Source organism: Haliaeetus albicilla, chromosome 3 (assembly GCF_947461875.1).
Source record: "Haliaeetus albicilla chromosome 3, bHalAlb1.1, whole genome shotgun sequence".
In the NCBI taxonomy this organism is placed as follows: domain Eukaryota; kingdom Metazoa; phylum Chordata; class Aves; order Accipitriformes; family Accipitridae; genus Haliaeetus; species Haliaeetus albicilla.
In genome coordinates, this window is record NC_091485.1 from 9,410,346 (window position 1) to 9,435,590 (window position 25,245).

A 25,245-nucleotide genomic window follows, 5' to 3' on the forward strand; every position below is an offset into this window, starting at 1 on the left:
TGAGGAAACCGAATTTGGAAATCAAAGAGGTTAACTGACCCTAACCACATCACTCAAAAACCAGCGTTTGGTTCAGTGTTTTATTTCCTCCAGCACGCAGCAATACAGGAATAGCTACAGTGATCCTGGATGCACCAAAAAAGGTATTTTTAAAAATAAAAGCACATTTTCATGAAAACATCTTTCTGCTGCTTGCTTGTGGCAAACAGAACGACCCAGTTCTTCTACAGAAATTTTAACTGTGCTGGTCTCTCAGGCAGCAGGAGAGCCACTCTGAATTCCATTTTAGCCTTGACTGCATTTTATATAAATGCAATTGAGCTGCGTTCCTGCAACACACCTGGCATCGCTCTGAGTGCCCTGGCCACAAAGGAGCAGAGAAACCGTACCGGCACCTCAACCCACAGGCTGGGCAGATGAGAGTTTCCACACCTTTTTTTGACTCTCGACTACACACGACACCTTTTCTGTACAAATACAGGCCAAAAACATTAGAAGAACATGTCAAAAAACCAAACAAAACCCAAAACTCTTATTGCAGCACCGTTTGCCTATTCTGTTTACCTGCATCTAGCACAGGCACTAAATAAGGCAGCTGTAACAGCAAATGAAATTAAGGTCTGTACCATTATTAACACATAGACAGGTACACAAAACAGGGACACTTCCATTTTTCAGCCAGAATAGCCAGGCACATTACAAACTGAGGCAGAAAAATATACGCATAAAAATAAAAGGCTGCTTAGAGGCTCTGCCCTATCAGTTTCCCAAACCGTGAGTATTTTCAATGCGAGTACATTGCAACAGATGAAGATTCTACTTTATAAGGCTGACAAAGAAAAAAAAAAACAAAACACTTTTGTCATCTTGCTGGTACAAACCTACAGCAGACTTCAGTCTATAGTCAATTACTAGTTTGGACAGCTGTCCGTCATGGACATCTCTCCCTCAAAGATCAAAGAGCACTGAATGGGTGGGATATGCTTGTGTCTAGCTTATCAAACCATTTCTGCCCACATGCTCTAAAGGCAATTTATTTTTCATGTTGCTACATTAGCAATGTGTTTTGATATGCAGATATTTTAATGTCAGTCAATTACATTGGAAGCCAGCCAAGAACCCAGTGGAAACACTGACTGAAACATGTAGGTTTATCTCCATCATTTAGACATTGATCTTAAAATCTCTTGGGCAACACTAGGCTACGTGCCTGCTTCCTACTCATACCAAGCACATGGACAAAAGAAGTCCAGCTGAACTAGCGGCTATTAAGGTTGTAGGCTAACAGGAACCACCAGTAAAAAACTCCAAGTGAACTGAGCTCACCCAAGTCTGAAATACCTCATGACCAAAGAGACGGAGCATGCCTGATTTCTGTAATGGCCGAGGGGGGGGACAGAAGGCTAAGGACTCACGGGCACACTGAATTTATGGTGGTTTACCAGACCACTGGTAAACACAGTGCCCAAGCCCTACAAACCCCACTAGGATGCAGTGAGGTTGCATCTCAGATACTGCGTTTCAGCAGAACAGAGCTGTGATGAACGGTTTGGAGGGAAGGAGGGGAGAAATCTTACTGATTTTTTTGCCCAGGTACACATCTTGCTCGTGAGGAGCAGTACAGGAGCATGAACTGAGGCACGTCAGCTCTGATGGTGATTATTACCATTACCCTAGCAAAGGCAAGACTCATTTAGACAGGTCAGTGTCCAGTCAGACCACTCCAAAGGGTGACACATTCACCTGCAATAGCGAGACATCAGGAAGAGACCTCCAGAGGAAAAGCAGCCACATTTTGAGAGATCTGGACTGAGGTGGGACTGCCAAGACGGGAGGCTAGTATAGCAAGATGCAGTAGTCAAGACATGAAAAATCCCGTTTTGACAGATTTAGTGTGTGTACGTGTGTCAGCATCGTGGTTGGCGTGGTTGTTTTGAACTTGCTTGTTTTCTAAAGAAAGCAGCGACATGCACATGCCAGAAATGAAACAGCTTTCAACGAGCCAAAGATTATGGTATTCAAGCACCTGAGGTAGCAAAGAAAGATGAAGATCAGTAGGTGGGTTTTAGGCAGAGTTTAGCTACAACAAAGTCAAGAAATGAACATAGCACAGGTAAGGGCAGAAGTGTCGAGAGTTCAGACTAACTTCTATTTTTTCACTTTCTCTTCAGAGAGTTCAAATAAGCTAACAGTTTAAGAGTGTGGAAGTTACAGAAGCAATGGCTAGATCTACATCCATTTTTCATCACACTCAGAGATATTACTAATTCCAGCTTGGGAACACTAGAATATTACTGCTATAAGAAAAGACTAAAAAGAGCACAGGATGGGTGATTAAGGAGATGCTATAAAAACATAGCAGATGGCTATCGTACCATGGCACGACTCCTCTGTTCAGATGTGTGCTTCTAACAAAAGTCTAGAGGCTTAATCAAAATGCAACAGCATAGAATAAAAGGCACACAAAATATAAAGTGCTTGATGAAGGGAGGGAATGCACCTATGTTTTGTCAGTGTTCCTGTTAGAGATGAAAGCCCAACACCAGAGTACCTTCCAGTGATGGAAACTTAAACTGGGGAGGAGGAAAATGAGTGTTTCCAAAAGAGAAGTCCATTCTTCTCTCCAAACCACTGCTCACCAAGCAAAGAGATACAGAGGTTCATACACACGCAGATCTGGGGGAGCTGGTAAGACCCCACCAGAGCTGAGTGCTCCCCTCGGGGCGCATTAGCAGAGCTGAAGGAAGTATTCCTTCCTCTACCCCCTGACTTCAAAGGAGGCAAGGAACAGGATTTCATCACTGCAGGCAGAAGATTAAATGTCAATCTCGTTAACCTGCGGGAAGACTGAAGGAGGAAGAAAAGCTAATGTGCCACTAGCTGCAGAACCTTTTGTGATCCCCGTTTCTTAACTAGTGGAAAAACCCCTCAAAACCTCTCAATTCATTCCAAGCATATATTTCTGAGGTGATAAGAGTAGTTTTGGCTTTCATTGTATGAAAGACCACCATAGGCCAGGCTGTTTTAACCTGTCAGACATGGTAATATGAACATTTCCTCTTTGTTCAAGCTTCTTATTCAGCTGATGATTTAAAACAATGGTAAAGCTGGATCAGAAATAAGTTCTAATTGTTCTGTTTCTGAGATTTTTAAAGCTAGCTAGTTAAGATAGCATAAATTCTGTTACTTATTCATTATATAAAAGTTGTCTAATGTTCACCTTCCCTGCAAATGCATAATTTATTTATTTTGCCATTGTCTTTTTCATCCTTCTCCTTCCTTCAGTTACTGCCAGGGTGGTTAAAATATTAAGACTGTAAGCTCAAACTACATACTTACATATACACTTATAATTATCCTTAACATGCTGTTTCCTTATATATGCTGTCAAAGAAATTTTGCTATTTTGGACTTCTCAGCTTTAGTTGTTGCAAAGAATAAAAGTCTTTTTGATGGAATTGACATATATTAGAGCTAGAGCTATGCTTTTACAATCTAATAGCTGTACTTTGTTCCTGATTTGAGAAATCAGTGAAGCACAACGCACATCAGAGGGGATGAAGCAAATAAAACATTTGGTGCAAACACTCAAAACGGGATTTCACGAGAATTTGTTTGGAGTAGAAACCAACTGGGATAAAACACAAAGAATCCACAAGCTATTGAGAAAAGAACCACCGCAAAAAGGATGGAGTGGACTCATCTGCCACTCCGTGTAAACTAGGTGGATGCAGAAGAGATGAGTTTCTACCAATATAAACACATGCTACCCATTACACATCTTTTTCTTGTTTTATGCTGCTCACTGTGCTTTGTATCTACTGATTTTGATTGTGCTAAAATAAAAACCACTGTCGTTTTATTTCTTTAAACCAACAAAAACATTGAAGTAAAAAAAAAGTTACATATAGTTACATACAGTAAACAAATTTACGAAAAAAACCCAACCCTACCCCCCCTCCCCAACAATACTCCTTTAATAGATTTGGCACTTTCACCATGTTTTACTAAGTACAACTTTCCACAGTACCATACGCACGCTAAACCCTAAGTGAAAAAAAACTTTACAGTGTTCACTTCTATCGGGGGAAAAGGGAGGGAGGGACACGGCAACAAAGCACACGAATAAAAATATCTAGTCTATATCAAACGTACCTCTCCATTAGGGGAATTTAATAGAAAAAAAACCTACCACTTATAATTTAACACCAAGATCTCTTCCTGGCAACCAGGATTATAGGTTTATGCTGAATACAATCTTATGTTCAAATACGGAGATAAGCAGCATTATCCCAAAACCCAAGAGAATCCCAGCGTTCTGTAACAGGAAGTACCCCCAGCGGCTACATCCATGATCACTGGCATCATTGTGTAGCATTTCAGGCACCTAAACAAACAAGACAATGTTAAACGCCTTCAAAATAAACAGTTACTTCAAATGCAGTTCTTCAACCATGAGGCATGAGGTAGCAGAGCCTTACTCATCTAGTCCTTCCTGTTGACTGCATTAATGCTACTCCTTGAATTAGCTGTCACTCAACATGAACAACATTATCAAGAGTCTACTTTTGTATTTAGAGACAATCTGCAGTGTTCCAATTTCTAATGTTTTCATGATAATTATGCTGATGTCTTAAGCCAGCCATTTACTCAAGATATGATTATTTACCAACTGATTTAATCAAGCCACACCAGGAATTATATCCTTAAGACGACAGTTAAGCTTTCACGAACATACACCAAATTCTTTATACTTCTGAGGTACAGTACAGATTTTAATACAGTTCTGTCTCTGTCCCAAGAAGCAGTAATGATTTAATACAAAAGCTGAAGCGCATTTGGTGGCACTGACAGCGTGCAACTTGCAGTCTTACTGGCTACCTGCTTATACTAGCCACTGTCAGAAGCAAATTTTTTACTGCTGCTAACTGCCTTTGTTTAACAACGAAGGGAGAAACAATCTCCATTACTACAGTAGTCTAAATAAAAGCAATCTTCCACCTGAACATTTAACTAAGCACTTGCACTGCGTACTCATCAGCGCCTTCAAGCGCAGAAAAAGATGACGGAGAGAAAATGGAAGAATTTATCTTGAGATCAAAATATAATGAGCATTAATTCTTAAACTATGTTATATAAAATTCAAGTAGGTCTAGCCACTTACCATGTCCACAAGAGCCACATACATGAACAGGCCAGCAGTAAGTGCAAATATCCACATAGAAACATTGTCTGCATAATGGCCGATAAGAATCCCAGTTGCCATTCCAAGATAGGCCAGCATAGCTGACAGAGCATTATAAAGCACAGCTTGCTTGACAGTCATACCAGCTTTTAGAAGTACAGCAAAATCTCCTAAACAGGGAAAAAACAAAACAAAGTTTTCATCCTCAGATAACTATTGCAGTATTCGTGAATTCTCCTCTTACTTACAAGATTACTAAGCTATTTTTATACTGTTGTCTGCCTTATTTTTTTCCTTCATAACATCACAAATCACTGGGGGACAGAAAATTAAAAAGCGCACTTGAAGAACAACACAGCAGCAAACATTGTAAGTTTATAACCTTAAAGTCTTAGGGTTTTTGGAAGAAGCAGCTTTTAGTGTAGCTTGCATTTAAGCCAACGCTGTAAAATCCTGCAGTACTTGATATGCATGAGCATTCCAAAGAAGTTTCTAAAATAAAATATTCCCACTTAATCGCATAAAGCAATGGTGATGATTCCATTTATTATCTTGTAACTGCTCTTTGTACATTAAGTCTAGCTGTTTCATAAATTTAGAAATAATTTCTTCATTAATTTCTGTAAATGATCCTTAAAGTCTTATTTTTACTTGAAGGAATGATAAGACTACCAGCCAGAAGCAGGTTTTCCATAATTCAGAATAGAATTTTTTTTGTTGTTTAGATAAATTAGATCTAAACCAGAGTAAAATAATATAAGCTTATTATTTGGAAATAAAATGGATTCTATATAAAAAAAGTTATCTCCAGCTAAAGTAAACAAAAGCAATCTTCAAAGCTGAGCTGAGTAATTTGTTACAACAGCTTTTCCCACAAGATATTACAATTAAGATGAACTGGTACGTTATAAACATTGTTTTGCATTAACAACAGAATGATCCAATTTTATCCCCAGCTAACTTCAGCTAGTCCCATTTGTTTCAGTATTCCTACACCACTTCATGTCCTCTGTTAAAGAAGGTATTTCTATCAAGTTTTCTGTGCTGATTAAAGGAGCATGATTTAAATTTTTAAAGATTTTTCTTGCTTCCAAAACCAATAGAACATTTGAATCTAAAATTATCAGATTAGCAACATGAATGTATTTTGTATATTTGTACTAACAACATTTAGTACATGTAATTAATACAAGTTCCACGATTCCCGTGGAATTTATATTACAATGAACAAGACTCAATTCCTCCCACATCATAAAACCAGCTGTGTTTTCTCCAGAGTAATGTATTTCTGTATCAGGTTATTGTACAGACAGACAATGTATCAAACTGTTTAATAAATAGTTCAATGTATACACATACTGGTTTACAAGCTCCATTAAATGAAATTGAACAGTCTATGCTCTAGGGAATTAAACCTTTAAAAAGTGCAAGCAAACTGCTCTTTCCTCATTCTATACACCAGGTATGCCTGTGTCCATGACAGCTAAGAAAGAAATACCAGTTGCACATTCAAAATGATTCGACAATTGGAAAGATCAGCTTCGTTCCGAGTTAAACTAAGCAGCTACACCCTATTCTCACATGCTGCCCTGCAAAAGGGCCAAATACTAAACTTACAGTGTAAGACACATGTATTCCCATGAGAAATTATGGTTATGAATTTAAATCACTTGAGCTTGAAAGACAAACTATTTCCAGGAAGATTTCTAAGTAGTTCCAAGTTTAATTTAGAGCTACAGCAGTTCTTTGCAAGACTTAATGAAAAAGCAGCAAGTGTTATGCAGAAAGGAGTTGGACTAATTGTGACCTGCCTTTTAACAGCACAAACACAAGAATAAAATTAAAGAGAGATGTGAGAAAAGCAAATTCTGACATGTATTCTCCTGCAATTCACAATTTATGTTGCTAAGGAGAATAAAAACTACAATTGAACTATACCAAACAAGTTGTAAGTAACTGCAAGAGACACTTGAGTTTTAAACAAAGTAGCTGAAATATTTAGATTTTTAAAAAGGAAGATTAACTCAATTACGAAATAAACAGCCTTTAAAAGTATTCTTGGGTAGACAGTCTGACAAAGATGAAGTTTTTTACTGTGCCACAGAGTGAAATCACTTATAATTCTCCAGAGTGCACCTGTAAGTACTTATACCTGCAGCATATGGAAATATTGGAGTCTTACCTAGCTCATGAGGTAATTCATGGCAAAATACAGCCACAGAAGTGCTTAAACCACTAGATAACCCTTCAGTAAAGGCTGCTCCTATGAAGAGACAGGAAAAAAAACAAAACCATTACTCCATATTCAGACATGACATGCAGAAGCATTGTTGCATATGCTTGTATCAGATTAGGACGTTAGTTTCACTCCATTTTTTCTTATGCTTGTGGAACCATTTAAACTTTAACTGAACAGTTGTTTATGATTCATAAGTTTCAAAATCAGAAGCAACATAGAATCCTTCAATTAGTCAAAACAAACCAAATCTCACTATCTTATTTCTGAACTAAGCCCAATACCTTTCAACAACACAACCCCCTCAAAAAAATGCAATAAATGGAAATACTGTCAGAAAAGACACTTTTTTTTTAAAGATACAAAGGGAAGAAGGCAGCTCAGCCGCCTCAGAGTGTTGTGGTTTAACCCCAGCCAGCAACTAAGCACCACGCAGACACTCGCTCACTCCCCTCTCCCCACCCCCCACCCCCCAGTGGGATAGGGAGGAGAATCAAAAGCAAGTAAAACTCATGGGTTGAGGTAAGAACAGTTTAATAATTGAAATAAAAAGTAAAATATAATAATAAATAGTAACAAAAAGGAAGATAACAAAGAGAGAGTGAAACATAACCCAAGAAAGACAAGTGATGCACAATGCAATTGCTCACCATCCGCTGACCGATGCTCAGCCAGTCCCCGAGCAGCAATCTGCTCCCCCTGCCAACTCCCCCCAGTTTATATACTGGGCATGAAGTCACATGGTATGGAATACCCCTCTGGCCAGTTTGGGTCAGATGCCCTGGCTGTGTCCCCTCCCCACTCCTTGTGCCCCTCCAGCTCTTGCTGGCTGGGCACGAGAAGCTGAAAAATCCTTGATTTAGGCTAAACATTGCTTAGCAACAACTGAAAACATCAGTGTGTTATCAACATTCTTCTCATACTAAATCCAAACCACATTATACCAACTAATAGGAAGCAAATTAACTCTATCCCAGCCAAAAACAGGGCAGAAGAGTCAGACTCTGGAAAAAGGGAAGCCAATTCAAGGCTATATAAGAGAGGCTATATAGTCACATGAAATCAGCAGTGAAGGATTGTGAATTCTAGGCAGCTTGCACATAAATGAACTATCATACTTTAAGTGGAGGAAAATAAAACAGAAAAACACCTTGAACTAGTCCAACAGTCCTCATCTTTCTTGTTTTCTCCACTCCTTCTATTGCTTGCTATTGTTTTATTTGACAGCAGCTCAGGAGGAAGCAGCACACGGCAGGGCTGAAGAGCTGAACCGCAGCTCACACGTGGCACGGGAGGTCCCCGGCTGCTGGGAGAGTCTCACTGAGAGGTGCAGCAGAACCACGTCCAGCTTCCTCTTCAGCTGCTACCAGGAGCGTGCCAGCAAACAAGATGCTGCCAATAAGCAGTCAAAAGAGGCACGAGGCCATGTCGCAGTAGTTGGCACGCAAGGGACGCAGGAGTACTCCTCACAGAGGAAGAGCTACAATGGAGAAGAGACCACAGGAGACAATCCCCTCTCTCTGCTGGGATCACCACCCCCAGTACTCCAGCAGCCTCTACCCAGATGTAGCTCCTGAGGGTGGACACTGCTATCCAGGTCTTCATCTGCAAGAAGTGTCTGATGCTCCTGCCTGCAGTGACAACAGCAGCAGCTTTACCTCTGGGATGGGTGCTGGGGCAGCCAGTGAAGGAGATGCAAGAAGTAGTGAGCAGGCATCTTTGGATGAGCGATAATGAACAGGGGACTGAGAAGGTCTTCAGAAGAGGTTCTACAGAGGCAAGAGCCCAAGCCCCTTCAGACTAAAGAGGAAGGCAGGAACAAAGCAGCACTGGAATAGGAAACATGAACTCCCAAGATGGGTAAAATTTGAAAATGGCAAAGCCTGGCACCAGGAAAAACCCTTCTCCCCCACTTGCAGCTGCTAATCTGAAGAACATGGTCATGACCCTGGCAGCAGTGAGAGGATAAATGGGTTCTGCCTAGCCCAGAATATTTGTTCAGCACATCAGGTTAGGGCCAGCAATACAAAAAGAAAGGAAAGATTTTTAGTGATAGGAGATTCCCTCTCGTGCAGGATAGAGGGCAGAGGCAGACCTGCCAACCAGAGCTACTGCCCAAGGAAGTCCTTTGCTTCCCTGGAGCCTGCCTTGATGATGCTGTGGAGATACCACCAAAGCTCGTTTGGCCTGTCATGGATAGATACAGACTGCCTAGAAAAGACAAACACAAGTCTTTTTTTTTCTTGCCTATCTACATAAAGGAGTTCCTTGACCGCACAGAGCTCCAGTATAAAACTATGTATGAATGAAATTCCTTGTGTTTATTGAGTCTCTTGGTGAAGATCAGAGTAACACTAGGAATATGGTTACAAAACACCTAACCAAGAAAAGGTGGTGGATAAGGCTACCTATGAACAACCACATAAGACATCACCATTCACATGAGAGTTTTCAGCTGTGAAGGTTAATAGCACTGGGCACATAATCCAGGATGTTCCTTAATTTGGCAATGGTTTCCCAATACAAATGATACAAGAGCCAGCCAGTATTAGAGTTCTACTTGACCTGCTGCTCACAAATGAGGAAGAACTGATGGCAAATATAGCAAAAAATGGCATCTTGAGCTCCAGTGAGCATGAGGTAACTGAGTTCAGGATACAGAAGAAAGCTGGGAAAGAAAGACACAAAGTTAGGACTCTAGATTTTAATGAAGCAGACTTTGACTGACTTAAGGAATTGCAGGTTAGAATACCCTGGGAATCGGAGGAAAAATGCCCAGAAGAGGCAGCTGATTTGCAAAGTATGCTTAACAGAGTGCACAAATGAACTACTCTGATGCACCCAGCTAAGCAGCGTGTGTCTCAATGAATTGAGACTCCAAAAGGAAGCACACAAGAAATAGAAACAAAGACTGGCAACAAGGAAAGATGAAAGCAGTGGAACAAAAAGGAGGAAGACCAAAGCCCAGCTGGAGCTAAGACTAACAAGACACCAATGATAACAAGAAACAGTTCTACAGCAATGCTAGCTGAGAAACAAAGTTCAGGAGAAATTTGCATCTGCTGATGGATGGGGAAGGGAACCAAGCAGTAGGCATAAAAAGAGGCTGAAGCACCAGGACTGCCTTCATCTCAGTCTTCAGAGACAGAGACAGATTGCAGATCCCAGCACCGTTCCAGAAAGAAAGGGACAGCAAACAGCAGAGAAGCAACAGTTTAGAGATACGTAGAAAAAAATGGAAACGCTCAGATGCATCCTGGGATGAGTCACCATCCCTGGAGGCATTCAAAAAGCTTGTAGATGGGGTACTCCATAACATAGTTCGGTAACATGGTTTAGTGGGCATGGATGATGGTTGGACCCAATGATCTTGAAGGTCTTTTCCAACCTAAATGATTCTATGGGACTCACCAAAGGGTGCTGACAGAGTTGAGCGATGGTAGACTGCAGCCTTGCAGTCACATCTATGGAAAACCATGGCTACAGAAGACCCCACTGGAACTCTGGGAAAAGGACAACATTATTCCCATCTTTAAGAAAGGCAAAGAACAGGACTCGGGGAACAGTCAGCCTCAGCTCATTTCCTGGAAAGATCATGTTGAATATCCTCTTCAAATCCCTCTCCAAATGCTTGACCCAGCTTGAGGCAATAACTGACTACAGAGATGGCAACAGCAGTGAATATAACAGAACTTGACCTTAGTAGGATTTCTGACACTGTCTCCTACAGCAGTCTCATCTGGGAGCAGAGGAAGTACAGGCTTGACAGTTAGATGACTGCACATTGGCTGGACTGCTGGGCTAACAGGGCCTGATGGTTGGCTAGTAACAAGTAGAGTTCACCAGGACAAATACTGCAACTGATTTTCTTCAGTATCCTCACCAATGATCTGGATGACACGAACTGCACCATCAGCAAATTTTCAGACGACACTAAACTGAGAGGCAGGGGGGAGAAAGTAAGGGCTGAGTTGACACATCAAGCACAAGAGCTTTAGACAAGACAGACTGTGGTAAACTTGAAGACTAGGCCAACAGAAATCCTATGAAGTTCAAAGAAGAAAAGTGAGAAGTTCTGCACGTGGGGCAGAACAACCTCAAGCATTAGGACAACGTAGGAACTGACTGGCTGAAATAGCAGCCTTCTCAAAAAGGACACAAGGATAATGATGGACAACAAGTTGAATATGAGCCAACAGTGTGCCCTCATTGCAAGCACAGTGAACCACAAACTACATAGTCTTAGGAGAAGCAAGGCTAGCAGACTAAGTTCTTATCCCCCTCTGCTAAGCATTGGTGAGGCTGTTCCTGGGATTTTCTGTCTGCTTTGGGGTGCCCCAGTTCAAACTGGATATGAATACTGTGCAATAGAGGCTGACAAGATGATCAGAGGTCTACAGCATAAGGCCTAAAAGCTTGAGGAAGCTGGGTATATTTAACCTCCCTCTCCACCACACTAAGGGGTGGTCTAACAGCAGCTTGTAAGTACTTTTAGTGCAGTCACAAATATGAAGGAGCATAACTCTTCAAAGTAGTGACAGATGACACGACAGGGAGAGATGCTGCAAATCACAGTTTGGGAGCTTTGGGCTGGACCATAAATAAAGCTTTCCTTATTAAGAAACAGTAGTGCAACACTAGAAAAGGTCAGCCACAGACATGGTGGAATCTCCCCATCTGTGGGGATTTTCAAGGCTCGGCTGTGCAAAGCCACGACTGACTCAATCTAGTGTTTCCAAGGGCCATTTCAGGCAGAGGGTTCAACTAGATGACCTGTAGAGGGCACCCGTTTCTATGACTCTATCTGTGAAGTCCAATTCAGATGTGCACAGTGTGCAAGATGAAAGCGATTTTGACTTGAGCCTTCAGCAGGAGTGTTTTCCAATGCACTCCAAAACATTCAGTCATAGGAATCTACACAGTAATTAACAGGTAAGTGACAGGAGTTACTGCTACTTGACTAGCAAAAGTGATTATTAGTGAACACTATCAATCTTTTCTAGGTACCGGTCTGTTTGCCCCACCTCCAAATACTGCTTTATAGTTTTGGAATCAGATTTTGAGAGACAGACAGGATAGCTACAGTTATCTCCCACTAAGACAGGAGAATTCATCAGCATTCAATTTGGCTTCAGTTTCTGAGGAGGCTAGATAAATAGAGGAAGACAGAAGGTAATTACGTTCTCCCATGCCTGCATTCTCAATAATCTACAAGTTCCTCTATGTTACTGTCTCTGTACAATGTTTTCCTAGTCTTATCACTTGTTAGAGGACAACTAAAAATACAAGAATCCAGCTTAATCCCACCTGGTAAATCTAATTTTGGGACCACAAAGGCAAGCCAGACAAAACCTAACCGCTTTGCAAAGTACCTAGATGGCTGATATGGCCACATACTATATGGATACACAGCAGCCAAAGTACAAGCTTAAATAACAGGAGTACCTATTTTTCACTGCTAAAAAGTGTCTTGAAACATTAACAAATGAAGACTACATTAATATATCTGGTATTATCCCCTCTAAAGAAGTTGATTTAATAGTGTCACGGTATCTTAAAATATACTTTTAAGACATCACTTTTCTCAAAAAAAAGCTAAAGAAAAAATATATACACAAGATTAGTGTAAAAAGTGTTCTGCATTTTAGTTATTTAGTTGAAGCTACACAGAAAAGTTCAAATCACAGAAGATCATTCTGTACAAATTAGTCAGATGCAACTGTTCCATGCTTTAATAGAAAAATAAGCACTTTTAAATCTTATTCCTACAGAATTAGGACAACAGATTTGAGGATTCTTCACAGAAGCATTCACATCTTTATTTAAATACAGGTAAGATACTATACAAGTAGTATCGTCATCCTCACAACATCATCAAATCGATGTTTTGCCATAATACTTTTGAGCACATCCAGAACTAAAGGAAACCCACATTTCCATTAGCCTGAACAAGCTACACAGCAGGACTTCTAAAAGCTATTGCTGTCACTTGTTCAATAAGCCTTTATTAACCTTCCTCACACTTTTCCCTTCATAACTATAAAGTCATAGCTTCTTCCCAAATCTCCCTAATGCTAAGAGGTAATTGATTCTGCATGTCATTTGTATGCAAATCCTCCTCCTTCTACCACATTTTCACTACTGATCTGCTTGGAAATTTACATTCCATGCTTCAACTTTCATCAAAAATGAGATTAAATCAGAAGGTCTCTTCACATTATACTTTGAATTGACTGAATCTGAACAACTGCAAATACTGCTGTGCAAAAATAGTTATGATTAGGTTTTCTCCTCAAACAAGAATGAACTTGTTTCTACAATAAAATTTACAGAAAGACTGATACCACTGAACTGACCCCAGTATGCTATACGAGCTGGAAATTAATTCAATACCTGTAAAGATTAGTCTTAAATACTAAAGTCAAGATGACGGAAGACTAGCATAAGGACTGAAGATTACTGATTTTACTTCACTTTCTATGACTGACTTTAACCTTTTAAAATACCTGTAGTGTAGCTCTCCTAGGAAAAAAAAAAAAAAAAAAAAAAAAAAAGGAGTTCTCAAATCTGACCTCCCAGCCAGAAATCCAAACCATAACATTCAATCTGTTATTTTTATGATAAAAGAAATATTTTCACTGAAGCATTGTCAAAAAAGACTGAACAACTACAACATGTAAGGGAAAAACAGGGACATGAACAAAAAAAGGAACAAAAAGATAAATGTTCCATTTACGTGTAAAATAACTTTATACCAGTTTAAATTTAAAAAAAAACACCTCAAAAAATGGACTATTACACTCAACTTTAAGAACAAGATTTTGAGCAGAGTAAGACTGGTGTTTAAGAAAATAATTTTTTTTTTAAAATACTTTTCCAAGAAGAGAGACTGAGCCTGTTTTGAGACTGAGTACAGCACACTGAGCATCTGAAGGAATCTACTTATGCTACACACCTTTAATTGATGTAGATACTCTTAATCCAAAAATCTGCATAAAGGCAACATATAGTGACTTTATTGGCATCTTCTCCATGAATCATATTTCTGACAGGTAATAGCTAACTAATGTCCTATTAATTAATGCTCTACTCACACATTCCTAGGATACAAAAAGCAGCACAGACCTTCTCTGGAAGGTTAGTATGAGCACTAGGAAGAACTGCAATGCTGCTCTTTAGTGGATGGGAAGATCTGAGAATCTGGATGTGACAGGACTGCTATGCAAAAGTGTAAAAAGCACCTTAGAGAACACAATGCCTTGGACCAAATTCATTTTACAGTAAAAATGAATGCACGCCTACCTCCCACAGTGCAAAAATCACACATATATATTGCCTAATCCATTTGGGTAATCTTCAGGCTAAAGCAGATAGAAACCAGGGTCCCATCTCCCTACTCACCAGTTGCTGGGGAAACTTACACATGATGTGTAACCAGGGCCTAGTTTAGGCAAAGCCAGATGTGCAAAGTACAGAACCTGACTGTGCTGCCTAACAAGAGAAGATGGAAGAGAAAAAGATACAGAGAAGCCAATGATACTAGTGGCCTGACTGAAGTGGAGAAAACAGTTACTTATGTGACCAAAAAGACAAGCTTGTCTTAAAAAAATAAAAATTGCTGAGCACTTGCAGGCATTGAAATACAAAATCAGCTCTAAGTCCCAAATATTGTTTTATAAGCCTAGCTTTAGTTTTAAAAAAATGTTAGCTTTAACTTTGCTAAAAGTAGGAAATAAAGCAAAGTTTATAGATTTCCTAAAGAAACATAGCTGTAAGCACATAATTTCTGTTTCATTGGTCACTGATCTCCAGGTTGTTAAACGAGATTTCTTATTTATTCAGAGCTGCTATCAGATAAAAGTTCAGGCTTCAAAGAGCCACCAGTTATGTTCCTAATAAAGAGGTAAGTTCCTAATAAAGAGGTAAGTCAAAGAAGACTTTATAGTCCTCACATACAACAAAGCTGCAGTGTCCAAGCTAACACTTACCAATTGCTAGGCCATCACTAAAATTGTGTAGTCCATCTCCCATAATCACCATCCATGCCAGAGTTGCTATTCCGGCATCCTTCAGTTCTTCACGCGAGTAGCGCTGACTGTGACTGTGGGGATGATGGTTCTGATGATGATGGTGATGCAGAATATGATGGTAGTCATGGTGATGATGACTAAGATGATCTGTCTGTCCTAGAGTATCATGTAAGTGAGAATGACATTTGTTTCTACAGCCCCTGGACACATATTCATTGTCAACCTCTTCTGGATGAGAATGAGCTATCATCACTTCTTCTTCTTCTTGGACCATCGGCTGCTGAGAAATGAAGGGCGATGGATCTTGAGAGTCTGTCCCTAGATAGCCCTCAGGCCCTGTTACAAAACCCCAGAGTATAATGTTACACATTTTTAAAATCACCTAGGCAGCAAAGATACAATAAACAAGTTAAGTGATACAGTAAAGAAAAAACTAGTAAGTCTAGCAGTTGGGAATGATGCCCCAGCTTCTTGTACCAGAAGGTTTTTTTTTTTCCAAGGGTTTCCACAACTTATTTTTCTTTAATCAGATTTCTGAGATAATTCCTGATAGATCAAAATAAGAAAAACTTTTAGTTTCTGTCCCCTACTACTGAAGCACCCCCTACGTTATGGTCACAAATGCCTCCGAAAAGGTAAAAAAGCTTTTACTCTAAGACCCAGTGCAATTTAAACAAAACAGTATAAGGCTCTAAGTCCCAGTTTCACAGCATGAAGGCTGTTAGTTCAATTGCTTCAGAAAGACAAAGTGCCTGGAAAGCATATGCCATTTATTCATCTTAGGACTGGTGAATAAGAATGCAAAAAAGGATTATGTTATAGATAATTTTGGAAACTCCTGTGATTTATATAAATACTGGAGCTTACGTTTGAACACCTGAAAAATAAACACTCCAAAATAGTCATCAACACAGACCATGAAACATCCTCATATAAACATCAGTGGCACACTAAGGTTAGTTATTTTAACTAACTCCTAAAACTTGCTAAATTCTTCCCCTGCAATTAAATGAACAAATACACTTTTTTCCCCCACATTACCAACAACTCTTTCATTAGTTATAAAATTATTCTAAAAAGCTGAATGCCTCTTTTAGCTACAAGAGCTAACAAGTATTTAGTGAGGTATGTTTTGGCTTGCACCTGATCTTGGGGACACATGACCATTTGCAGTCCAAATACTTCAAGTAGCCTCTAGGATTTTAGATTATCAACCTTATAAATAAATACATACTCAAAATAACAAAATCCAGACTCAAGATATACAGAAATCTAAATAATGGATCACGCATATAACATCTAACCGTCTAAAGAGAAGTGTAGAAGCAAGTAGGTACAGCTGTATTTGCAGCAGGCGTAGCCAGAATTGCTTCACAGAACATCTTCAACTTCTGCTGTTAAATCCAGAATTAAAAGGCTTAAGGCTTCAAAACTCTGAATTCGCTACTTCCAACCTATCGATACTTTTTAAAGGAAGGCAGCCAATACAGCTAGTCGTCTCCATATCAATGCACAGATGGGTTTTTTTGTGAAAAGAATTCAACTAGGTAGTGATCCAACCTACAGTAAGAAGCAGATCTATGAGCTGCCATCAGTCAGGTGTTTTTTAAACAGTGCTGCCACAAAATAATGACAGTAAGTACAATATTACTGAGACTTACGATCATCTGTATCTAACTTTTCTTCGTTCGCTGAAAACTTCTTACTTTCTCCATCATCTTCATTTTTTTTCTTATTCCAAAAGAAAATACTGTAGTTATGAATATTTTACTTATTTTTCAGGACATACATGAGCAACATTATATTCACAACATTTATGCAGCCTGCACAGAAAGAGGACAGCATGGAAGCCATATAAAGAGTACAGAAGAGGAACATTAGAAACTCAGCTAAATACAGTAAGACGACAAAGGCTCCTCAGGCTCCATAGGAGAAAAACAAACAAAACCACACGGATAAATACTCTACATTTTTTCATGCGGAATAAGCAGAGGGGTTAATCTAAGAAGTTATTCCACTAATTCTTTTCCATTCTAGTGCCAGCATAATGGTTTTTTTCTAGTGTACTGAAGGAAAAACAAGTAAAATCTCTAATCGTTGCTCACTAATGTATCACAATTCATGATCAGTGACTCAGTATCTAGAAGGGTGTAACTAGTCTAACGGGAAATCTATTCCCGGTGGCTAAGAGAAGGACACAGAAAATACTTGCTTTGCTTGGAAATCTTCATGTCCTCTCTTGGCAAATAAATTTAACTAGAGAGAGGCAAAGTGAGCCTGTAGCTCGCAGTTAGTTTAGCTTCAGTATAAACCACGCCAACACAACCTCCTGTGACCAAAGTCAAAGAGCTTACATGGCATCTGCTCTGAGACTGCTGCCTTAACAACCAATTTAACAATAAAACTAAACAGAGATTATCAGTCATTCTGGTACCCTAGAAATCAGCTATTTTTAAGCTAAGTAATTAGTAGTTACTAGCTTTCTTCAAGCAAAGCTTAAGATATCGCCAGCTTTTACTGTATCTTTTTTTACAGAGTCAACTTTTACATCATTTTTTATTCCTGGCTAGACTAGTCTTTAAAGAACTCAGTTACCAATAATTGGCAAGTTACCAACATTTATGACTGCTAAAATTCAGTTATTATTTACCTTCCACATAAAAACCAGCATAGTAATCTGAAAGCTGTATTGCTGCTCTTTTGGGGGAGAGAGAAAGGAAAGAAACGAGGGGCTTGGCAGACTGTTTCCAAATGGAACACTATCTAATGAAGTCATTTTCTACAGTGCAGTTGGATGCTTATTTAGGTAAGCACTTACTGCCACCCTTACCCGTTTTGTGCAAGTGCCCTCCTCAACAGGAGTACAATAACTGTACAAGGCCATGTTACTTCATCCAGTTTGAGAATTAAAATAATAATGAAAACAGTTCAGATAGTCAGTTATATAATTGCCTTGAGATGTCAGAAGGAAGTCAATAATGAACAGTAACTTCTTAAATCACTCTGTTAAAACAAAGGGTGCAATTGGATGGTTGCTTATTAAACAGTTCACTGTGGTGTCAAGCCTGTACTATACATATATATATATATGTCTGGTTACGAAATAGCTCAGAGCTCTTCTGTAACAGGACCACACAAAAAAGTTACCATGTAGCTTAAAAGTATATGTGTCACTAATATAAATGTAATTATAACACTAATCAAGTCAGCAATCACTATTAAATTCAGACAGATATATGATACCCCAGATTTTTTTATAAGTGTATTCAGAAATGATCATGCAATACTATATAGCTTCAAAATAATAGTTTCTCTACCTTTTTCTTCTTGTCTTTAAACTGCTTTATTAAAGTGATCAAATGCTCCACTAGAAACATGAAATACAATCCTCCAAGGGCTGTAAGTCCCTTCCATGTAGAATCCAGGTAAGCACTCTCCTCTATACTTTGAAAAACAAGATGCTTGAACATAGAGCCTTTGTTTTGTTCAAGCAGAGGCTTTTCGTGGTGATGGTGATGGTTTCCATGAGACTAAGGGGAGAACCAAATGTGGAGAGTCATTATATTCAAAAGAACTGGTAACATAAGAAACATAGAAAGTATTCTTCACACTCTTTTCATCAAGTCTGGAGTTGAGACTTGACAATTTTCATGGGGTAAATGCTCTGGTATACAAACCAAAAAAAAAAAAAAGAAGAAATCTGTTCACAGGAAGAAAACACATTGCAAGGACTGAGAGTAGGCCTGGTATTCACCCTCTTGCTGAAGCTACATGCATACTGCTCAATACAAGATCTACAATTGTCCCCACAAAAACTCCTGACACCATCAAGGAAACTGCATTTTAAGTAGTAGCCACAGCCAGCACACCAATTACTTTCCCATCTAAGACAGCTCATAGATGTCAAACACCTTTTTCTACAAGGAACTTGGCAGTAATTTCCTTCTTTAAAGGAAGCCTGACATTCTTCCCCTCCTCACTAGCTACTGATATGTTCAGAATCGAAAAACTTCTAGGACACCTCATTCACACACTTCGATTTACATAACCTCACACAGCAAATGCAAAGTTAACTGAAAGGAAAAAGAAGAACCCAATGAATTACAGGCAGGGCTCAGAAACCACCACAGGATCCGCAGTCCTTTTTATCCATCTCATCTGAAAGCTGGAACATGTTACCTTTGCGGGGCAGGGGTGGGGGAACAGGGCGGGGGAGGGAATGTCTGTTCAAGATCTTCAAGAAAGGTAGAAATTTAGCAATCATATTCCCATTTTACTGTCCATATTACATAACAGCAATATGTAACTCCAAAGTCTATCAAGTAACATTTTCCCAGGACTTCAGAAATGCTTGATTCTGATCAAAAAATTACAATGGATAAGCAATCAACACAAGTGGCTGTTAACAGAAAATAGTGGATTATCTATCCCACATTTAAAGTGTACAGTGAGAGATTTCCACTATCTATAAAGTTCATTAAACTGGAAAAAGAAAATAAAGAGGCAGCATTGCAATAAGTGACTAAAAACATTTATGCAAATTCTTGCACACAAGGAACAATGAGTGATTTGGCAACATATATGACTAAGAACAGGAAATAGATTGAGGGATAATGGTGTGAAGTTCTTACACTGCAAGGACTGTGAAATGAATAATACAAACAGTTCCAAATGGGAAACCTTTCCATCAAATAATATAACTTACAAGGTTGAGAAATGACTCATCAAATAGGTATTAATTAATAGGGATTAAAATTATCACTAAGAAGTACAGACAGGTGTCAAATTCTCTGCTTTGAAATAATGAATGAAACAGTAATTAATACTTACATGTGGAAGGAGATGTAAGAACGCATCTCCACTCAAAGTCCCCACAGCCAATGCCACAAGAAAACTTAGAAGAAATTTGAAAAATACGCGATTCATCAGTGGTACCAATATAACACCCAGTAAGGAGAGAAAACTGATGACGGAGATGGATATAAAGCCACCAATCCAAGCTGGTAAAAAAAAAAAAAAAAAAAAGAAAAAAGAAAAAAGTAACAAGAGTAAATAACAGCTTTATGAGCTTTTGTTTGCTTAACGTTCCTGTTATCAAACACTCCTGATCATTTGATTAATCAGATGTTAACAAATGGTATGCCACAAAGATTTCTCTCTAGACATGGTCAAGTGCCAAAAGAAAATTACAAATTTCTTTCAACTTTGCAATAAGTTTCTCAAATTTATAACCAACATAAATGGGTTTCCAGTAAGCTTTTATTCCATGTTAAAAAAACAACCTACCTATTTGCAGAGAGTAACTTTTTGGAGCCGTTTCAGCTTTTTCACTAGTTGCATGGACTATGCAGTATTTGCCATCAATCTGATTAATAAGAGCTGGGCAGAGGTAACTAAATTCTGTAGCAGTCAACAATACTTGAGTGCCTATTCCATGGGACTGCATCAGTTTTGACGCACTGGAGCACTGTAGAAAGACAGATGCATTAAAGACTAACCAGAACCAAAATACCATGATATATCTCAGGAGGACTGCACATCCTATTTTAACTGAAATGCAGTGGCACCACATGAAAACAGCTATATCAACGGTAATTAAGAACTGTACCTCCACACCCCCCTTCTGGCCCAGACAGCTAGTTTGGGACTCCTGGCAAGATGACGCCTAATTATCACTCATTCTCAGCACAAGGGGTCAGATGCTTTGCTGTGCAAATAGAAAAAGCCTAACACTTTTCACTCAGTTTGAGAGGCCACACAAGGAAGTAGTAACAAGGTTAAATACCATTTTATAGAAGTGATTACTATGGAAAGTCTTGTACAGAACGTGTTCTGCATATGCTTCCTCCAGTAGAGAGTTCCCCACCATACGACGCAAGGACTTGCTGGGTTTAAGTAACAGTAATACTTCTGCTTCAACTATGCAGAACACAGTAACAACTTGTGAATTCAGCACCTACAATCACACGCTACACAACACCCACTCTAAATTACCTGGCATGGCTGCATACATTAAGAACCCAGAGAGACACTTGCTTTTTAAAGCCTTTAATGGAGAAGGATCTAATTGTGTAAGAAAACTGACTACCACAGAACTTTAGATTTTATCGGCACTAATTTTTACTATTTTAAAGTAATAGATAACATTTTGCAGCAATCTTTTTTACAGTTGGTCTCTACATACAACTTCTTGAAGAAGATGGGGAGGGAGGGGGTTGAAGGAGGAAGGTGCCAGTTACCTCCCTGCAGTTCTACACTATCTGCTATAGGATTATCTAACACTTGTGAGGCAGCTTTGATAAGAATGACAGTATTTTAACTAGATTTTTTTACTTTCACCACATTATTAGGTAAACAAGACAGTTTCTGGCTTTAAGGCAGAACAGCAAGTTTTAGATTTGCAGTTTTTTTCGTTTTTAGTAATATTTAAAAATAATGTATAAATAATAAATACATAAACCCAAGTGTATGTTTATACTTAATATAAGTACATATATCTCTTTAGGAAAAACTAGAAAATTAAAAATAACTAGACTGCATATGTATTTTCCTCTGAGCTTGTGAACATAACATAAAATTCCTTCAAAATGTTGTTTCAAGGAGAGTCGTCTGTATGTGTTTTGCTATGAGTACCGTTTGCCCTGCAAACAGTTAAACGAAAAGCACCTGACAGATAAGCCATAACAACATTCCAGGCGGATCTGGATTTCCAAGAATACAGCAGAATCAATCTCACCTCTTGGGTATTTTGGTTTTTCAGTTTAGAATACAGGTAACTTCCTCTTTCTGTTTCCTTCAGAAAAGTATGAGATTCATTTGCTTTGCTGTTAGCAAGCCAGGTTGCATTGCTGCCCACTGTGACATTAACAGCTTTAGAGCTGGTCAGACCTAAACGAGCAACCAGCTTGACTTCTCCAGGTTGCCCATGCTGTAATTCAGAGTGGCCACCTGTGGGAGCAGTGATGATAGATGCTGTTATTTCATTAACGGTGTTCTTGCTGCGTACAAAGTTCTGCCGATGTTCTATATTCTCTACTTTATGAGGCTCCTTTGAGTGACTGTTCCTGTGGTCTTTGTTAGCATCAGATTCATGGTTTGGACAAACAGTCTTCTCGGAGTTTTTACTCAACGAAACATGATTATGATGAAGGTGATGATTGTGGTCATGATCATGGTCTATTTTAATCCTTTTCATTTTATCTATACCTATGTTCTGGAGCAGTTTTCTAAACCCATCAATCGACAGAGAGTTGTTTTCTCCATAACGATTAAAGAGTTCTTGAAGGTGAAACTTCTGTATTAGTCCTGCCAAGTCAATATTAACACCAGCTGCCTTTTCTGGAAAAGTTCTCTCCGATGTATGCACAACAGTAGCTGTCTCCACTCCATGATGATAACTTTCACACAGTAGTAGGGAAAATGATACAAGGAAAGTGACCGATACTGTACTTGCCATTGCAGTTTCTTTTTAGCAGTAAAAAATGTCTAGAAAAAGAAGAAAATTTTAATGGTTTGCACAAAACTGATCACATCTTCCTCTGTAATAGATGTTCATAATTTGCTTAAACAGAAGAAGCCCACAACAAACCCAGCTCAAAGTATCAATGCAGTAAGAGAAGAGCCGTTTAAATTTCTTACACATTCACCATTTTTCCCAGATGTGTGGCCTCAGGCAACAGGAGATGAAGCTGTATATCACAGTGAGGTCACTGGCCGTGAACACCCCCCAGGTGTAAGCTTACCTTTGTTTAGCTTGGCCCGAGTCAGTTTTCTAACCCAAGCTAAACAATGAGAGCATCCTCAAGGGTGCACTAACTGAGTTCTAGGTTAGGCTTTTCCTGTGCTTAAAAGAAGCCTTATAATTTCACTCTTAGCGAGGAATAAGTAGTATAAATTGTACGTTCCTGCTTAAAAATCAAAATTCCCAGCCTTCCATCACTGGATTTCCCAGAGCTCTTGGCAAGGCAGCAGGGTGAGTTCTCAAGCACTCCAGAGGAAATGTTTTTTATGCCGCCACGTTCTGTCTGCGTTTTCACACCGCCATGGTACAGCTCCTTTCAGGAGGCGGGCAGACCGCTGCCGCGGACCAGACGCCGGCAAGCGTGAACGTTAGCGCTGTTTTATTCCATAAATACTCTGGCAAGGCTACGAATTAACGGATAGTCAGGCTGCCTCGGCCCTTTTTCTGGGAGGCGCAGAGACACACCCCACCCCCCACCCAGTTTTCAGAAAGACTACAATCGTCCTTAAAAACCCAGCACCACCGCCGGGAGCCGGGGCAGCGCCGGTGCTCACGGTCCCCGTTACAGATCGTACCGGCGGGAGGCGGTGTCCCCGCAGACCCAAGCTCCCCCACAGCTCCGGGGCTGCGGCCCGGCCCGGCCCGGCGCCTCCACCCAGCACAGGGCGGGAGGGGCGGCCCCCGCCGGCTTGCCGGCCCGTCTGGGAACGCTGCCTCCGGCTGCCAGCACGTCTACCGCCGCGGAAGAAGGAGGAGGAGGAGGAAGAGAAGTAGGAAAAGGAAGAGGAGGAGGTTACCTCACCCGCCGCGGCCGCCGGACCCTTCCCCACACGCGCGCGCCAGCCGCTCCCCGCCCCCTTCCTTTCCTCTTCCGGGTACGGCGGCGGTCACGCGCCCCAACGGGGGAGCGGGGTGGGTGGGAGCTGGGGGGGGCGGTGGAGCGCGTGGCGGCAGCGCGCGGGCGGCTTCGAGGCTGGCGCCGCCCCCTCCCCCTCCCCCTCCCCCTCCCCTCCCCTCCCTTCCCCTCACCCGGCGCCTGTGAGGGAAGATCCCGCCGTCCCAATCCCAATCCCGATCCCGATCCCAATCCCGATCCCATCCGCCGCCCCTCGCGGTGCCTGTGGGGTCCCGGGGGTCTGTAGGGGCCGCCTGGCCCGGCCCAGCCCTCCTCAGCCGTGGAGGAGGAGGAGGAAGAGGAGGAAGGCGACGGGGGGGGGATCTCCAGAGGGCCTAGGAGGAACTGTGGCCGCCGGGGAAGGGCAAAGCGGGTGAGGGGGGCTGTCCTTATTTCCGAAAATACCGAAATTTGGGTTTAGTGGTGTTTGGAAGATGGCGGTTCGTTGGGAGGTGTGAAATACTGCCGGGAGAGTTAAAACCGACTGTAGGTGCGAGTCAGAGCGATGCTGCCTGAGAAGAGAAGTCACCCTGGGCTCGCAGCCGTGGTTTAGGAGAAGGCGCTGGGTGTGGTAGCGTCCCTTGGCGTCTCGGAAAGGGTTTTGCGTGAGGACTCCCAGTCTTGAGAGGAGTAACGTGTGTGGGCAGGCAAGGACTGGAAGTGGACTGACTGGTTATAAACAAGGGGTGCAGGTAAACAGCAAGTGACGTCGTCTTTCGATGATACCCATTAGGGTATTGCAGCGAGCGCTCTTTGGTTGAGCCTGTCACGATTAATGATCTGGCAGAAGAAAATTAAATTCTGCGCGCAAGTGGACAAAGAGACAGTAAGAAAAGGCGGATCACCTCAGAGAAAAGCTTGAAACTTGCTGAAAACAGGTTGCTTTCTTCAGAATAAGCATACTGTGTTTTTCAAATGTTGCTTTGCTATACCACTTGACTGGCCGTGACCCCATGACCGCTGTGTGTCCCAGGCCTAGGCTCTCTTGTGTTTCCTCTCCCTTCCTCCACCACTTCCAGAGTTTTACTTTCTACCATCACATCGATTGATATTGCTAGTACAGTGGGTGCAGTTTTGCTTTACCCATCCCAGCTGGCTTTGGAATTTGGCCTCTCTTGTGTGATCGATTGCCAAGGTTTTTCAGCTTGCTGGAGTGTT

At 40.6% G+C, this 25,245-nt stretch overlaps 1 protein-coding gene across 1 annotated transcript; it reads right to left on the reverse strand.

Moving 5' to 3' along the window:
- Positions 1-66: 66 nt before the first annotated feature.
- SLC39A6 (solute carrier family 39 member 6) lies at positions 67-24,057 on the reverse strand. Its single transcript, XM_069778780.1, has 10 exons — positions 23,990-24,057; positions 22,188-22,936; positions 20,738-20,918; positions 20,282-20,451; positions 18,769-18,981; positions 17,113-17,182; positions 15,410-15,787; positions 7,368-7,448; positions 5,165-5,355; positions 67-4,387 (listed from the first exon to the last, which is right to left on the reverse strand). Exons 2-10 carry the CDS (start codon positions 22,905-22,907, stop codon positions 4,235-4,237), a joined length of 2,157 nt encoding a protein of 718 aa, XP_069634881.1. The 5' UTR covers positions 22,908-22,936; positions 23,990-24,057; the 3' UTR covers positions 67-4,234.
- Positions 24,058-25,245: the final 1,188 nt, after the last annotated feature.